Source organism: Eriocheir sinensis, chromosome 13 (genome assembly GCF_024679095.1).
Source record: "Eriocheir sinensis breed Jianghai 21 chromosome 13, ASM2467909v1, whole genome shotgun sequence".
In the NCBI taxonomy this organism is placed as follows: Eukaryota; Metazoa; Arthropoda; class Malacostraca; order Decapoda; family Varunidae; genus Eriocheir; species Eriocheir sinensis.
Window position 1 is genome coordinate 20777257 of NC_066521.1, and position 19035 is coordinate 20796291.

At 38.6% G+C, this 19035-nt stretch overlaps 1 protein-coding gene and 2 long non-coding RNA genes across 9 annotated transcripts in view; 2 read left to right on the top strand and 1 right to left on the bottom strand.

The window, feature by feature from the left end:
- The window catches only part of LOC126998170 (protein disabled-like), a 46442-nt gene that overhangs the window by 9445 nt on the left and 17962 nt on the right, over positions 1 to 19035 (bottom strand). For 5 of the 7 annotated variants that reach the window (XM_050859608.1, XM_050859611.1, XM_050859612.1 and 2 more), the window contains 4 exons: positions 10934 to 11163; positions 9230 to 9403; positions 2181 to 2261; positions 310 to 486 (listed from right to left, as the gene is read on the bottom strand). In XM_050859608.1, the coding sequence (XP_050715565.1) occupies positions 310 to 486; positions 2181 to 2261; positions 9230 to 9403; positions 10934 to 11163 (662 nt within the window). Of the gene's footprint in view, positions 1 to 309; positions 487 to 2180; positions 2262 to 3459; positions 3602 to 9229; positions 9404 to 10933; positions 11164 to 19035 lie in introns of those variants that run through there. The other 2 variants (XM_050859613.1, XM_050859615.1) reach the window with 2 other exon arrangements.
- LOC126998174 (uncharacterized) lies at positions 494 to 1474 on the top strand. Its single transcript, XR_007752664.1, has 2 exons — positions 494 to 1223; positions 1363 to 1474. It is a non-coding gene; the product is annotated as an uncharacterized LOC126998174 (long non-coding RNA).
- LOC126998173 (uncharacterized) lies at positions 2268 to 3453 on the top strand. The gene is made up of 3 exons (XR_007752663.1): positions 2268 to 2443; positions 2592 to 3111; positions 3172 to 3453. It is a non-coding gene; the product is annotated as an uncharacterized LOC126998173 (long non-coding RNA).

Below are 19035 nucleotides of genomic sequence, written 5' to 3' on the forward strand. Positions count from 1 at the left end.
AATCAACTATCGAGTGCTGAAAAAGAACAGCGCATCAGATTGCATTCTTTATCATAGGTGAGGGTGAAAACTGGTCAAGAGGATACGCAAAAATATAATCTAATGGAAAAGGGCAATGACGAGAACCTAGGAAGTCATATTAAGCTGTTGTCATAGGTGGGCATTGATCCGACGCTCACCCAAACATAGCATGAGTGGAGTGGTGAGACCCGACTAGCGAGCATGCCCCAGAGGGATATACAGTGAGTGGGTAGCAGCAAGGTGACCGCCATCTACCATGCCTACGCAGCGATGCCACACCAGTAATACCTTCTGGTTCTGCTGAGCTCGCTGCTGGCTGAGTTCTGAGAGCCCCTTCTGAAGGGAGCTCAGTTCACTTTGAAGGTCTAGTAAGTCTGCAATAGCCCCCCCGGCCCCACTTGTCAGACTGGCACTCACTATTCCACTGTCACCATTGGTTCCGAACAGGCCACTCAGCGAAGACTCCTGTGGGGGGAGGAAAGGAAGGGCGTGTTAGTGGTGGTGCCTCGAGCTCCTCCGTTGTAGCACCAGATATTGCGTTCCTTGTTAAAGTGCATGTTTTAAATGGCATAGGAGGCTGTATGTGTGTTCGCTATGGGACTGAAGGCAGTGTATGTGTTTTATAAGGTATAGGAGGAAGACTAACAGCAAAACAAAAATAAGGTAAAAGCCACAGCATGCTGCTCCTATAGAAAGTCAGGGTTAGGCCAGTGTAGAAGACTTCACTGGCTACGAGAGTGATACAAAGACTGGGTTACTATACTTACAAGCCTTCTGGATGTACCTAGCTTTCCTGTAGTGTCCTTTTGGGTTCCTTAATAATATGGTAAATGCTAAGGCACTATATGACCTAAACATCTGGTCTTTGCTATATAGAGATGAAGTAGTGATTGATAATTAAACGTCACTAAATTGTACAAAGAGACACACTGAGAGAGGAAAAAAAGTCACGTACCTAAGTATATTTGCATCATAGTCTTAACTTGCTGATAATTATAAAAGTTCCTACCTTAAAATGACATACGTTTATACAAATGTACTAACAAAGGAGAGCATAGCGATGGACATTCAATGATCAACTCACCCACAACAGCAAGGAAGGAAAAGAGAGAGACACATTAAACATTCTGCCAAAACAAAGCACAGTCACAAAACATCCACCATCACTGAACCAAGACACTGAGAAAGGGAATGAAGGGGAGGTGACGTGACACTCTGAGGACAACACCATATACACACACACACATGGACCAAGGCAGCTCAGGGACATCATGAATAACCAAAAGGAAAAGAGGGAAAAAAGGAAAAAGGAAAGAGGAAAAGAAAGGGATTGAAGAGGAGGTGACGTGACACTTTGAGGACAACACCATATACACACACACACATGGACCAAGGCAGCTCAGGGACATCATGAATAACCAAAAGGAAAAGAGGGAAAAAAGGAAAAAGGAAAGAGGAAAAGAAAGGGAATGAAGAAGGGGTAAAGTGACACTCTGAAGGCAACACCAGACACATAACACACAACACTAAACACAAACACACACACACTAACAAAGGCAGCTCAAGGACTTCATGAATAACCAAGACACTGAGAAAGGGAATGAAGAGGATAGGAGGTGAAACTTTAGATTAGGTTAGGTTAGGTTAGTTAAGGCCGGCACCATACACACCTTCCCCTACACTAAACACAAACACACACACACACACACACACACACACACACACACACAGACAAAGGCAGCTCAGGGACTTCATGAATAGCCAAGACACTGAGAAAGGGAATGAAGAGGATAGGAGGTGAAACTTTAGGTTAGGTTAGGTTAGGTTAGGTTAGGTTAGGTTAGGTTTAAGACCAGCACCATACACATCTTCCCCTACACTAAACACACACACACACACATACACACATACCAAGGCAGCTCAGAACTCTCATGAATAACCGAGACAAAGAGAAAAGGAATGAATATGAGGTAACACACAGACTTACGCCATACGTGTCACTAAACTCACACACACGCATACACACACACACCAAGGCAGCTCAGGGATGTCACATATAAGACAGCGAAGCACTCATGGCAACACAGTCGGAACACGAAACACACGACTTGCAGAACAGCAAAACAATACAAAAGAGTGGACGGATTGTTTTCACTTGCCTTGAACTCTCCCTTTTCTCTGCCCTCCTCCAGCTGTGACCTTGCCTTCTCGATCTCTTTCTTCTTCAGCTCATAGACAACCTGCAGGACACAGAGCAATTTTAATAGTGTGTTAATGTAGTTAGTTTATATAGGTCTGGTGTCTGTGAGGTGATGTGAGCTCTCGAGAATCTTAGGCGGCAAAGAACACCAAGGAGGAGATAAGAGTGTGCCATTAACAGGTCCTATGAAGTGTTCTGTACATTATGGAGGTGCTATTTGAGGTCTGGTGTCTGCGAGGTGATGTGAGCTCTCGAGAATCTTAGGCGGCAAAGAACACCAAGGAGGAGATAAGAGTGTGCCATTAACAGGTCCTATGAAGTGTTCTGTACATTATGAAGTGTTCTGTACATTATGGAGGTGTTATTTGAGGTCTGGTGTCTGCGAGGTGATGTGAGCTCTCGAGAATCTTAGGCGGGAAAGAACACCAAGGAGGAGATAAGATTGTGCCATTAACAGGTCCTATGAAGTGTTCTGCACATTATGGAGGTGTGATCTGAGGCCTTGTGGTTATCTTACAGGTTTTATTATGTGTGCTGTGTCTTGTGGGACTGTAACTTGAGGCCTTATGGGTAGCAGTGGATGATGAAATAGCACTTTGTTTTCTTTACAGTACAGGAAGCAGCTCAAGGGCAGAGCCAAATGAAAAAATAGTCTGCTAATCACTGCTCCAATATAAGAAGTAAGCATAGATGAGTGCCCAAGAGAGAGGTTGATTTCAGGATGCAGTGCTTGGGGATACAATGTGAAGACTTCCAGATTAAATTGCAACACCCAGCACATGAACAAAGACTTCCTCATCTCTTTAACCTCAATTTCTTACTTCAGAGGCGACGACAAAATAGTGATACCAGTGCTGGGGGGTCGTGTGTGACAGGTTAGGTTAGGTTAGGTTAGGTAAGGTAAGGTTAGGTTAGGTTAGGTAAGGTTAGGTTAGGTTAGGTTAGATTAGGTTAGGTTTAAGACCGGCACCATACACATCTTCCCCTACACTAAACACACACACACACACATACACACAACACAACACACATACGTACACTACCCCAGATAATGCAAGTCCCTTATTAACACACATCCCACACAGCACATGCACCTTCCTAGGCTACAATTTGACCCTATCCACCCACGCCAGGCACTCTGAAGGGGTCAACAATTGGGTCTTGCCAGTATTAGGGTACAAAACTATAACACCTTCACTCAAGACCATTAATGTGACACTGCAACTGGCACTATTCACCTTTCTGGGCCATGATTTGACCTTATCCACCCATGATAGGATGGCACTCTGAAGGGGGTGAGGTTTGGGTGTTACAGGCATCAGGGAGAAACATCAGACCCTTACACATGACCGTTACGCCTGACACTGAGCCTGATACCACTCGGAAGTACTAGGCATGCAGAGGAAGGAGGAGGAGGAGGAGGAGGGGCCCTGATCAGTCATTCCAGTCAGGCCTCCCGCATGACATCAGAGGTGGAGTGCTGCTTCATGAATGACTGTGGACACCTCCCGCATGAGGTATTTCCCCCGTTTGCTCCGGATGAGATTCTGTTCTGTTTGCTAAGTCTTTTGTGTGTGTTGTCATTGGTAGGCGGTGCATGGCCAAGGTGAAGGTGGGAGGAGAGAAGGGAAGACCAGCCACACATGCTTGTTCACACACACACACACACACACACACACACACACACACACACACACACATACATAAATACATACACATAGAGGGTATAATAATAATATTGATGATAGTAATAATAAAAAATAAATAAGTAAATAAATAAATAAATATGTAAAAATATTCTAAAACAGCCTCACTTGGTTCTCCATTACATTCAATGCAGCCAATATTCAAATCTGTTGCTATTACTACTACTACTACTTCTACTACTACTACTACTACTACTACTACTACTACTACTACTACTGCTACTTCTACTCTACAAGCTTTAGCAATTTTACAGTCTATTTTCATTCATACACTAATCTATTTACTTCTATTATCCTCACACAGTTTAAAGAAAATCACAAAAAAATATAAAAATAAGAAAAAGAACGTAAGGAGTCTGCAAGAGGCGGGTTGGCAGCTCCTGTAAGTCCAACCCCACCTAACCTCACTATCCATTTATTTATCCAACCTCTTCTTGAATGTATCTATGGTAGTGGCACCCACGACATGACTGCCAAGCCTGTTCCACTCATCCACCACGCTCTTGGTGAACCAATTCTCGCCTATGTCTTTGTTGAATCTGAGTTTATCTAGCTTAAAACCATTGCTACGTGTCCTGCCTGGATCTTTTACAACCAGAACCCTATTGACATCCCCTTTATTAAAGTCAAAACTTAACCTAACATAACATAACAAAACCAAAACAAACACTATAGGTCTAGACTCAGAAAATTCATATATGCTTCCTTAATAATGACTTTCTATACATCAAAGTGAGGTCATTCTTCGATGATTTATACCATAAGGTGCTGGTTATCATGTGTCTGAAGATACCATAAACTTAACCTAACAAAAACAAAACAATTCCTATAGGTCTTGACTCAGAAATTTCCTATATGCTTCCTTACTAATGAGACTTTCTATGCAACAAAGTGAGGTCATTCCTTGTTGATTTATACCATTAGGTGCTGGCTATCATGTGTTTGAAGATACCCTAAACTTAACCTAACATAACCTAACAAAAACAAAACAGTTACTATAGATCTTGACTCAGAAATTTCTTATATGCTTCCTTACTAATGAGACTTTCTAAACAACAAAGTGAGGTCATTCTTTGTTGATTTATACCATAAGGTGCTGGCTATCATGTGTTTGAAGATACCCTAAACTTAACCTAACATAACCTAACAAAAACAAAACAGTTACTATAGGTCTTGACTCAGAAATTTCTTATATGCTTCCTTACTAATGAGACTTTCTAAACAACAAAGTGAGGTCATTCTTTGTTGATTTATACCATAAGGTGCTGGCTATCATGTGTTTGAAGATACCCTAAACTTAACCTAACATAACATAACAAAAACAAAACAATTCCTGTAGGTCTTGACTCAGAAATTTCAAATATGCTTCCTTACTAATGAGACTTTCTATGCAACAAAGTGTGGTCATTCCTTGTTTATTTATACCATAAGGTGCTGGCTATCATGTGTTTGAAGATACCCTAAACTTAACCTAACATAACCTAACAAAAACAAAACAGTTACTTATTGGTCTTGACTCAGAAATTTCATATATGCTTCCTTACTAATGAGACTTTCTATACAAAAAAAGTGAGGTCATTCTTTGTTGATTTATACCATAAGGTGCTGGCTGTCATGTGTTTGAAGATACCCTAAACTTAACCTAACATAACCTAACAAAAACAAAACAGTTACTATTGGTCTTGACTCAGAAATTTCCTATATACTTCCTTACTAATGAGACTTTCTATACAACAAAGTGAGGTCATTCTTTGTTTATTTATATCTTATGGTGCTGGCTATCATGTGTTTGAAGATACCCTAAACTTAACCTAACATAACCTAACAAAAACAAAACAGTTACTATAGGTCTTGACTCAGAAATTTCCTATATGCTTCCTTACTAATAAGACTTTCTATACAACAAAGTGAGGTCATTCTTTGTTGATTTATACCATAAGGTGCTGGCTATCATGTGTCTGAAGATACCCTAAACTTAACCTAACATAACCTAACAAAACCAAAACAGTTCCTATAGATCTTGACTCAGAAATTTCATATATGCTTCCTTACTAATGAGACTTTCTATACAACAAAGTGAGGTCATTCTTTGTTGATATATACCTTATGGTGCTGACTATCATGTGTTTGAAGATACCCTAAACTTAACCTAACATAACCTAACAAAAACAAAACAGTTACTATTGGTCTTGACTCAGAAATTATATGCTTCCTTACTAATGAGACTTTCTAAACAACAAAGTGAGGTCATTTTTTGTTGATTTATACCATAAGGTGCTGGCTATCATGTGTTTGAAGATACCCTAAACTTAACCTAACATAACCTAACAAAAACAAAACAGTTACTATTGGTCTTGACTCAGAAATTTCATATATGCTTCCTTACTAATGAAAATTTCTATACAAAAAAGTGAGGTCATTCTTTGTTGATTTATACCATAAGGTGCTGGCTATCATGTGTTTGAAGATACCCTAAACTTAACCTAACAAAACCAAAACAGTTACTATTGGTCTTGATTCAGAAATTTCCTATATGCTTCCTTACTAATGAGACTTTCTATACAACAAAGTGAGGTCATTCTTTGTTGATATATACCTTATGGTGCTGACTATCATGTGTTTGAAGATACCCTAAACTTAACCTAACATAACCTAACAAAAACAAAACAGTTACTATTGGTCTTGACTCAGAAATTTCTTATATGCTTCCTTACTAATGAGACCTTCTATACAACAAAGTGAGGTCATTCTTTGTTGATTTATACCATAAGGTGCTGGCTATCATGTGTTTGAAGATACCCTAAACTTAACCTAACAAAAACAAAACAGTTACTATTGGTCTTGACTCAGAAATTTCATATATGCTTCCTTACTAATGAGACTTTCTATACAACAAAGTGAGGTCATTCTTTGTTGATATATACCTTATGGTGCTGGCTATCATGTGTTTGAAGATACCCTAAACTTAACCTAACATAACCTAACAAAAACAAAACAGTTACTATAGGTCTTGACTCAGAAATTTCTTATATGCTTCCTTACTAATGAGACTTTCTATACAACAAAGTGAGGTCATTCTTTGTTGATTTATACCATAAGGTGCTGGCTATCATGTGTTTGAAGATACCCTAAACTTAACCTAACATAACCTAACAAAAACAAAACAGTTCCTATAGGTCTTGACTCAGAAATTTCATATATGCTTCCTTACTAATGAGATTTTCTATGCAACAAAGTGAGGTCATTCTTAATTGATATATACCATAAAGTGCTGGCTATCATGTGTTTGAAGATACCCTAAACTTAACCTAACAAAAACAAAACAGTTACTATTGGTCTTGACTCAAAAATTTCCTATATGCTTCCTTACTAATGAGACTTTCTATGCAACAAAGTGAGGTCATTCTTTGTTGATTTATACCATAAGGTGCTAGCTATCATGTGTTTGAAGATACCCTAAACTTAACCTAACAAAAACAAAACAGTTACTATTGGTCTTGATTCAGAAATTTCCTATATGCTTCCTTACTAATGAGACTTTCTATACAATAAAGTGAGGTCATTCTTTGTTGATATATACCTTATGGTGCTGGCTATCATGTGTTTGAAGATACCCTAAACTTAATCTAACATAACCTAATAAAAACAAAACAGTTACTCTAGGTCTTGACTCGGAAATTTCTTATATGCTTCCTTACTAATGAGACTTTCTATACAACAAAGTGAGGTCATTCTTTGTTGATATATACCTTATTTTGCTGGCTATCATGTGTTTGAAGATACTCTAAACTTAACCTAACATAACCTAACAAAAACAAAACAGTTACTATAGGTCTTGACTCAGAAATTTCTTATATGCTTAATTACTAATGAGACTTTCTAAACAACAAAGTGAGGTCATTCTTTGTTGATTTATACCATAAGGTGCTGGCTATCATGTGTTTGAAGATACCCTAAACTTAACCTAACACAACCTAACAGAAACAAAACAGTTCCTATAGATCTTGACTCAGAAATTTCATATATGCTTCCTTACTAATGAGACTTTCTATGCAACAAAGTGAGGTCATTCTTTATTGATATATACTATAAGGTGCTGGCTATCATGTGTTTGAAGATACCCTAAACTTAACCTAACAAAACCAAAACAGTTCCTATAGGTCTTGACTAAGAAATTTCCTATATGCTTCCTTACTAATGAGACTTTCTATGCAACAAAGTGAGGTCATTCCTTGTTGATTTATACCATAAGGTGCTAGGTATCATGTGTTTGAAGATACCCTAAACTTAACCTAACATAACCAAACAAAAACAAAACAGTTACTATTGGTCTTGACTCAGAAATTTCATATAAGCTCCCTTACTAATGAGACTTTCTATACAAAAAAAGTGAGGTCATTCTTTGTTGATATATACCATAAGGTGCTGGCTATCATGTGTTTGAAGATACCCTAAACTTAACCTAACAAAAACAAAACAGTTACTATTGGTCTTGACTCATGAAATTCATATAGCATCCTTACTAATGAGACTTTTTATACAATAAAGTGAGGTCATTCTTTGTTGATATATACCTTATGGTGGTAACTATCATGTGTTTGAAGATACCCTAAACTTAACCTAACATAACCTAATAAAACCAAAACAGTTCCTCTAGATCTTGACTCAGAAATTTCATATATGCTTCCTTACTAGTGAGACTTTCTATACAACAAAGTGAGGTCATTCTTTGTTGATATATACCTTATGGTGCTGGCTATCATGTGTTTGAAGATACCCTAAACTTAACCTAACAAAACCCGAAACAGTTACTATTGGTCTTGACTCAGAAAATTCATATATGCTTCCTTACTAGTGAGACTTTCTACACAAAAAAGTGAGGTCATTCTTTGTTGATTTATACCATAAGGTGCTGGCTATCATGTGTTTGAAGATACCCTAAACTTAACCTAACAAAACCTGATGCAGTTACTATTGGTCTTGACTCAGAAAATTCATATATGCTTCCTTACTAGTGAGACTTTCAATACAACAAAGTGAGGTCATTCTTTGTTGATTTATACCATAAGGTGCTGGCTATCATGTGAAGTGCCAAAACAACAAAAATTGAATCCTGAAGAGTGTCATATATATAAAAATTGTGTCCTAAAGAGTCAATACCATAAAAGCTAAACCCTTGAACCTTGCAGTGTCACAATTATCAATGTTGAACCCTAAGGATAAATGTCACGATTATCAGTGTCAAGATACTAATAGCTAAACCCATGTCCCCACCCTCTCTCTCTCTCTCTCTCTGGCTCACCTGGAACAGATCACGCATGGCAATCACCACCTGGCTGGCTGCCTTCTCGCTCTTGATTCCGAAGAACTTGTGGCCGGCGTCGGGGGAGCCAAAGATGTAGCCAAATGCCCGCGTGTCCGTCATGTCCTGGGCCATGAAGGAGATCTTGTGGACCGGGTGGTGGTAGAGGCAGTCCTGCAACACAACAGAAGGGTCAGCAACACAAGAAGAACAACAAAGGGGTCAGAGAAACACAAGAAAGGCCAAACAAACACAAATAAGGTCACCGAAACACATGTAAGGTCATAGAAACAAGGCCACCGAAACAGAAGCAAAGTCACTGGAACACAAGTAAAGTCACAGAAACACAAGAAAGGTCACAAAAACAGAAGTAAGGTCACAGAAGCACAAGTAAGGTCACAGAAACATAAAGAAGAACATGATAGTATAAAGGATGGGTTCAGGGATTACGTAAAGAATCAAACACCACAAAGGGAGGATCAGAGGCCGAGATAATGACAGTATGATCCTACTACCTTAACAACAACCTTTCATAACAAACAAGCCTTAAATTAATCTCATGTCATTTGAAAACTCCTTGAACAAAAACATTACGTACACTCACTCTGATTATCTCACCTCTCTATCTTGCCAAAACAACCTAACGTCAGCCTCCCTTAACAAAAAGCACCCTAGTATTTATCTTACATTATTAAAAACTCCCTTGAACAATAACTCTATATTCATGCTTGAACTCTTGTCCCTCAGTCTGATCTAGCCCATAGCTAATAAAACCCAACATCACACTTTCACCTCTCCATCTTGCCAAAACAACCTAACGTCAGCCTCCCTTAACAAAAAGCATCCTAGTATTTATCTTACATTATTAAAAACTCCCTTGAACAATAACTCTATATTCATGCTTGAACTCTTGTCCCTCAGTCTGATCTAGTCCATGGCTAATAAAACCCAACATCACCCTTTCATAAGCAAAGCATCACATAACCATAGCAAAAACATCCTTAATAATACTTATGTAATTTGAAAACCCCTTGAACACACACACACAAAAAAAGAACAATCACTGCATCTTTTGTCCCTTCATTTGACCAACTTAACCTAACATCAGTCTCCCTTAACCCGGTAGCTGCGGGGGTCATGTTTGTTAGGTTAGGTCAGGCTAGGTTAGGTTAGGTTCAGTTAGGTTACGTTAGGTTAGGTTAAAGGCCCCTCTAAGCAAAATAAAGAGAAAAAATAATCACTCACGCAAACCATTTCATAATATATATCAACGCATATGTGATCAGTTTATGCATGGCAGAAATTTGGCCCATCGCTGGTACACGGTAAAGCCACAAATTTGGCCCGTCGCTGCTACCGGGTTAACAAAAAACTTTCAAAATTTATCTTACGTCACTAAAACATCCCTTGAACAATGACTCTATACTCAAGCTTGATCTCTCGACCCTCTGTCTAATCCCATCCATGGCCAATAATACCCGAACATCATCCTTTTAGCAGAGAAACATCATCCTTCCATAAGAGAAACACCCTAAATTAATCCTACATCATAATACCCCTCATCCCTCTGTCTAATCCCACCTATGGCCAATAATACCCGAACATCATCCTTTTAGCAGAGAAACATCATCCTTCCACAAGAGAAACACCCTAAATTAATCTTACGTCACTCAGAAACACCTTGAACAATACACTCATACTCACGCTTGATCTCTCGTCCCTTAGCCTGATCCCGTCCATGGCCACATTGATGATTATCCTCTGCTTGTGTTCGCCGGCAGCCCGCACGGCCATCTTCAGCTCGGCGAGGGCCTCCTGACACATCCTGTCGCCCCTCGCCTCGGACACCTCCAGCACCCCTATCAGCTTGCCCTTGAAGCTGAGCCCCTCCACGAACCTCTGCGGGTCATTCTTCTCAACCCCACTCTGCCGCTCTGAAAGGTGGAGAAGAGTGGTTAAATTAAGGCGGAGGGTGATGGAGGGGTAAAGGTGCACATTAAGGAAAAACTCAGAGGGTGATGGAGTGGGATGAAGGTGCACATTAAAGAAAAACTCATCTATGTAGTGAATGGTGAGGTGTGTGGATAGGGTGGACATCAGCTGTGTTGTAAGGGATGAAGGTATACAATAAAGAAAAACTTATCTACTAGAGAGACCCAAACTTTACAGACCGAAACACAAAGTAGGTAGGAAATTATAGCCTGAGGAAAAGAGACATTGCTTAAAATCTTGAATACTGGAAATCATTTAAAAGGGGTGTAGAGGGGGTGTAGCAGGATGTATGGAGGGGTGTATAGGGGTGTGTGGCAGGTCAAGGTAGGGTCAGGGGTGGGTGTAATGGAGTATAAAGGGATGTAATGGGGTGTAGAAGGGAGGGTATATAGGGGTGTTTATGGGGTGATTGGCAGGTCAAGATAGGGTAAGGGATTAGTGTAATGGGGTATAAAGGGATGTAATGGGGTGTAGAGGGGTGTAAGGGAAGTGTAAAGGGAACAAACTTACCACACTGAACAACACCCCACACGCATGAACCAGGGGTCACATTCTCAAACATTTCAGGGCTTACTCACCCACATTTGATAAACCTTTTGAAGGCGTTTTAAGCATTTCCAGGGGTAGTTTTATGACCCTGGTGATAGTTTGACCCTTCTTCTGTACCATGAAGGGGAAAAACACTCATGAAAACCCAATTAATCTCATTTTTGACCTTTGAAAATAGTTAAGTGATGGATGGATGTGTCTGGGAATAGCGCTCCAGGTCACATATGTACAGGCATAGACTCGTAACCACACCCCCAAACTACACGTAACTATTCCCTCAAGAACTTGTGCACGGAATAACCTAATAATGTAACGTATTAAGTCAGTAATGTAGCAAATTATAGCAATGTTGTAACTTGTGTATGTAATAACCCTGGATCCCATAACTGTCCCTCCTAAGTTGTCTCAAGGCGGGCGGCAGCGGCAACATAATCAACGTTAACGGCGATATGATGATGATTGAGTCTTGGGTTTGTGTGGCTGTGATTTGTAACTATTGAGTGGTTTGTTATGCTGGAAATAATAACGATCACACTCACACACTCGACATTAATATGGCGATTGAGTCTTGGGTGTGCGGCTGTGATGGTATTGTGTGATAGATGATTAATGTGATTGGTTTGTTGTGGTGTAAATATAATACAGGCAATCAATGTTAATAATGATATGGTAATTACTGTATGTGATAGATAGTTAGTGAATAGATAGACAATTTGTATACCTGGTTTGATAGACAGAAAATATATAAACGCAATGACTCAAGTAGAAATAGAAGTCTTGAGTGTGAGGTTGAAATAGATTTGTTGATGATAATCGAGTCCACAGTTGTTATGTTGAAAATATATATAAAAAAATTGTATAGCCATGTAAAAATAGAGATCGCAAATAAGGGTCAATTCCCTCTGAGAATATGATAATGAGCTTTTTTTTGCTGTTGTTGTTTTGTTTGCCCTTGAGCTGCTTCTGCCGCTAAAAATAAAAATGTAAATAATGGTTGGATTCAACTTCGGAGTAAATTCCATCCCAAGAAGAGTTGAATTCCAAGTAACAAAGATTTTTAGTAAGCGAAATAAACTGATTCCTCGAGTTAAAAGAAATTAATAGAGTGATAGCCATCTCTCTCTCTCTCTCTCTCTCTCTCTCTCTCTCTCTCTCTCTCTCTCTCTCTCTCTCTCTCTCTCTCTTATATAGGGCATTAAGTTGAATTGAAATGTTGGAATGTTTCAATACAACGTCAGGAAGAGAAATATTACTGAAAGAGAGAGAGAGAGAGAGAGAGAGAGAGAGAGAGAGAGAGAGAGAGAGAGAGAGAGAGAGAGAGAGAGAGAGAATAAAAAAAAGAGAAATAGAATAGTAACCCATTGACCAACGTAACAGACCGAGCTACTACTACTACTACTACTACTACTACTACTACTACCACCACCACCACCACCACCACTACCACTAACACCACGGACACCCGCATCTCCAAACACCTCTCTTCACCCCTTCCCCTCCTCCTCCTCCTCTTCTTCCTCCTCCTCTACCTCCGGACGCCAATGAAATCAATCCGGCCAAGCCACTTCTTAACCGACAAGGGCAAAGTCACGTTCTGAACAAATCTTTAATATCTGATTCTTGTTTTAGAGAAAAACAAGGTATTCGTGTGGTAGTGGTTGTGGTAGTAGTAGTAGTAGTAGTAGTAGTAGTGATGATAATATACTTTTTGAACCATCTACATTTTTTTTTTTGTATATTTAGATTCGCTATGTTTTATAAGAGAGAGAGAGAGAGAGAGAGAGAGAGAGAGAGAGAGAGAGAGACTGTAACCACCCATCATCCACGGTCGTGCTTTTATGAACGACAAAAAAAAAAAAATAATGAGCCTTTTAATTTACTTTAATTTCATCCTTTGAGTCCCATGCATATTTTCTTTTCTTCTTCAGTAAATAAAAACAAAATAACATCAACAACAACAATAACAACAACGACGTGACTTATGCAGCAACGCCATAAAAGAAAAATAATAATAACAATAATAAAAGAAACATAAGAATAGTGGTGTTGTTTTCCTTTCTTTTCCTTTTCCTTCTCCCAACGACTCGGCGCACTCACCATCCAGCCATAAGCCACCACTGACCTTCCCTTCCTTTCCTTCCTTTCCTTTCCTTTCTCTTCCTTTCCGTTCCGTTCCCTTCCCTTCCCTTCTCATTCTTTCCTTTCCCTTCCCTTCTCTTGCAATCCCTTCCCTTCTCTTCCTATCCCTTTCCATCCCCTCGCTTCCCTTCCCATTCCATTCTATTCCTTTCTCTTCCCTTCCCATCCTTCCCCTTCCCTTCCCTTCCCTTCCCTTCCCTTGTATTCCCTTACCTTCCTTTCCCTTCCCTTCTCTTCGCTGCTTTGCTGTTTGCCTTCCTAGCGTCCTCCAGTATCGATTCTCCATGACCTCGTATACTTATAACGCACTTAGAAGGAATGTGTGTGAAGTGGGAAGCAGAGGCATAGAAGGGAAGGGCTAACTATACTAAAAATGTGAGTTGGAATGGATTAAATAAACGTGGGATGGGTTGCAATGACTTATAGAGGAAGAATGCAAGAACTGGTTGATGGTTATAGGTACAAACACGGAAGGAAAGGTTGAACTACTAAAAATAAATGTGATAGAGGTGAGTAAACACAGGTAGGACGCATTTAAATGACTTAAGAAACGGAGATCGCAAGAATTGGTTACTGAACACTGATTGAAACACGGAAAGGTTGAACCAGTAAAGAAATATGTGCCTCAGAATTAAGTAAGCAAACGTAGCTGTTGAAATTAGTTATAAAAGAAAAAGACAAGGGTTCGATAATGATTCTGTAAAAGGAGTAAAGGAAAGGTAGAGTTGGAAAGTTTCGTTTAGTCGGTGCAACATCTGTGGTCATATGCCGGTGAAGGGTAGGTAAGATGTGTGTGTTAGGATAAAGGAAATAAACTCAGGATGTGTTGAAATGACTTAGATACGGAGGCGACAATGAGAAACTAGTGATAACAGGTGAAGATACTGAAGGAAGGGTTGAACTATACTGAAAATGAGTGTTAGAACGAAGTAAACAAAAGTGGAAAGTCCTAAAGTGAGTTACAAATAGAGAAGGCATGAGAGGCTAGTGGTTATAAGTGAAGATACTGAAAGAAAAGGTTTGAGAGGTTAGTGGTTATAGGTGAAGATACTGAAGGAAGTGATGAACTATACTGAAAATGAGTGTTAGAACGAAGTAAACAAAAGTGGAAAGTCCTAAAGTGAGTTACAAATGGAGAAGGTATGAGAGGCTAGTGGTTATAAGTGAAGATACTGAAAGAAAAGATTTGAGAGGTTAGTGGTTACAGGTGAAGATATTGAAGGAAGGGTTGAACTATACTGAAAATGAGTGTTAGAACGAAGTAAACAAAGTGGAATGTGTGAAAGTGAGTTATAAATTGAGAACGTGAAGATATTGAAGGAAGGGTTGAACTATACTGAAAATGAGTGTTAGAACGAAGTAAACAAAGTGGAATGTGTGAAAGTGAGTTATAAATTGAGAACGTAATAAGAGGTTAGTGGTTATAGGTGAAGATACAGAAGGAAAAGGTTGATATATACTAAAAAAATGTGTTAGAATGAAGTAAACAAAAAGTATATACTAAAAAATGTGTTAGAATGAAGTAAACAAAAGTGGAAAGTGTTAAAGTGAGTTACAAATTGAGAAGGCAATGAGAGGTTAGTGGTTAGAGTGAAAATACTGAAGTAAAAGGTTAAACTAGTGAAAATATGTGTATGAAGACTGAGTAAACATAAGAAGTGAGTTGAAATGTCATAGAGTAAGGAGTGGTTGTGTTTATACGTGAAAATAGTAAAGGAAAGGTTAAACTACTAAAAATATGTGTGATAGACAAAACAAAACAAAGGTTGGATGCGTTCAAATGACTCAAGAATATAAAAATAGGAGTGGTTAGTGTTTATAGGTTAAAGCACTAAAGGAAAGGTTACACTACTAAAAAAATATGTTAGACTTTCTTTCGGCAACTCCCTTGAACGCTTTTTTTATAGGAGCAGAGTAGCGGGATTTTTTTCATTATAGTTTCTTTCTTTTTTTGCCTTGGAGTAGTTTCCTTTGCTGTAAAAAAATGCTCAAATTACTTACAATGCATATAAAAAAGACGAAAAAAAAAATGAATGAAGTCGAGATACGGGTTAAATATCCCTGCAGAAGAAAAATACACATCAAAGAAACTAGGAAATTAATTAAAACATGACTGAATGGCGTTTACAACTTGAGATTGCTCGTGAAATTACTGAGATGGATTAAGCGGACCTATCAAATCAGTGTTACGTGAAGATTAATTAGATGATGTAAATGATAGGCTAAATATATGTAAGGAAACACGAAGGTACACTCAGATTCCTTATATTCACATTCAGATTCCTTATACTAACACTCACTTTCCTATACTCATGCACATATTCCTTATACTTGGTCACATTCTCGATACTCACGTTCCTTATACTCCCATTCATATTCCTTACACTCACAATCACGTTCTTTATACTCATTCACGTTCCTCATACTCACACTCACGTTCCTTATACTCATTCACATTCCTTATACTCATTCACGTTCCTCATACTCACACTCACGTTCCTTATGCTCATTCACATTCCTGATTCTCACACAGGTAAGACTATTCCACCTGCCCTGATTCACCTCTGTATTGATCCAAGACCTAATTGAGGAACCAAACACACACACACACACACACACACACACACACACACACACACACACACACACACACACACACACACACACACACACACCTGTCTTAGTATATTGATTTTGGTATTATTGAATATACTAAATAGATTATACGTGTTAAATAAAAATAAGAAAAAAAGGGAGAATTATTCAGGTGTAAAAGTCTGAGGGAATTGGAACGTAAGTATGAAGTATTTAGTAAAGAAACCGATAAATTCCTAGTATCGGATAAGGTGGTTAGTGCTTGCCTTAATATTGGTTTTAATCTTCTATGAAAAGGTTAGAATGCACAGGAGTCTCATATATAAAGAGTATAAGGGAAAAGGTGACCTAGAAGTGTATATAGTTTAAGGGAGAAGGTAAAGAGAAAGGTCAGAATCTAAAGTTTAAATTGCCTGGCTAATTAAGTGACTTTTAACCATTAACAAACAAGATTATAACATACCAGAGACTCGTCCACAAAGTATAAGAGAAAGAAGGAACGTAAAGCAAAAGTATAAGGGAAAGGAAACGAATAATGTAAGCCGGTATAAAAAGAATAAGAGAAAGGAAACTTGAATGAAAAAAATAAAACGGAGAGGAATCGGATAGGAAGTTCCTGTATGAAGTATAAGGGAAAGGGAACGTGGATGTAAAGTATAAATGAAAGAAAACAAACTAAGTAGCAGTATAAAGTTTCCAGTGCTCGGCTTATAAAATATTTAATCTTTAATTTCTCGCTAGACGAAGTTACAAGGCACCGGAGAGCCGTGTCTATAAAGTGTAAAGTAAAGGGACGCATTAAAGAAAGTTACGGCCGAAAGTTTAAGTACGTAGGGGACGAAAGGAGGACGAGTAAAATAATAATAATAATAAAAATAATAATAATAATAATAATAATAATAATAATAATAATAATAATGAGTGAGGTAATGGAAAAAGGAAGGAAGGAAGAAAGGAAGGAAGGATGGAAGGAAGGAAAGAAATGAAGGAAAGATGAAAGGAAGGAAAAAAAATGAAGGAAAGACGAAAGGAAGGAAGGAAAGAAATGAAGGAAAGATGAAAGGAAGGAAGGAAGGAAGGAAGGAAAAGGATTACGAATGCATGATAGAATGAAAAGATGAAGAAAGAAAGAAAGAAAGAAAGAAAGAAAGAAAGAAAAGTAGGAAAAGAAAGAAAGGAAAATACTGAGGTCTTATAATTTGGTGCATGTAGTAGTAGTAGTAGTAGTAGTAGTAGTAGTAGTGGTAGTAGTAGTAGTAGTAGTAGTAGTAGTAGTAGTAGAGCCTCACTTACAGCAGCCTTCCTTTATTTTCCTCTTTTTTTGCTTCATAAAATTTCCCCAACAAAGAAAAAAAGAAAGAAAAAAACATACTGCGGCAGGAGGAAAGAGGGAGCCATTATGTGTGTGTGTGTGTGTGTGTGTGTGTGTGTGTGTGTGTGTGTGTGTGTGTGTGTGTGTGTGTGTGTGTGTGTGTGTGTGTGTGTGTGTGTGTGTGTGTGTGTGTGTGTAAATTCTCTCTCTCTCTCTCTCTCTCTCTCTCTCTCTCTCTCTCTCTCTCTTAAAAATAGCAGTGAAATCACCGAATAAGCTTCAAATTCACTCTCAACTTGCTCAACCGCATCAATCCAAGGAGGAGGAGGAGGAGGAGAAGGAGGAGGAGGAGGAGGAAGAGGAGGAGGAGGACTAAGCACTAAAGTAAAGAAGCATGAGAAAGGAACTTAGAAGAGGAATCATAAAGTCGAAGAAAGGAAGGAAAGAAGAAAGAAAGGAAGAAGAGGACAAAAAGAGAGGAGGATGAGGGAGGAGAAGCGAAAAATGGTAGGAAGAGGAAATATAAATGGAAATTATGCAAAAGAAGAGTAATAATGCATGACAAGAGAAAAAGGGAGGAGGAGGAGGAGGAGGAGGAGGAGGAGGAATATGATAAGAAAAAGAAAGAACGGAGAGAATGGAGGAAGAGACGATAAATAATTGCGAGGGAAAATAAAGAACAGGGAAGGGAAAGGAAAGAGGGAGAAGAGGAAGAAATGAAAAAATGAAAAAGAAGAAGAAGAAGATGAGGAGGAGGAGGAAGAAGACGAAGAAGAAGATATGGAAGGAAGACGAAAAAAAGAAAAAAGAAGAGAAAAAGGAAACTAAGATATTTATGCACGAGAAAGTCATAAGTGAAGGATAAAAAAAAATATATATATATATCCTGCGCAAAGAAAAGGAGAGAGAAAAGAACAGACGATAAGGATAAAGGAGGAAAAAGGAGGACTAAAAAAGGTATTATATATATCGAAAAAACAAAAAAACAAAACAACAAAAATCGCAATCTCTAACATCACGTGACACCAAAAGAGGAAAGAACAGAACAATAACAACAGAACATCGGAACAAAATAATAAAACATAAGAGCATCAGAACAAAAGCAGCCGTATTACAATTGTTTTTCCTAAGGTTTTCCAGTCAGTCATTCAGGAGGAAGGGACAGCTTGCAATAGGTATAGACCCGATGGAATGAGTACACAAAAACTCAGGCAGTCAG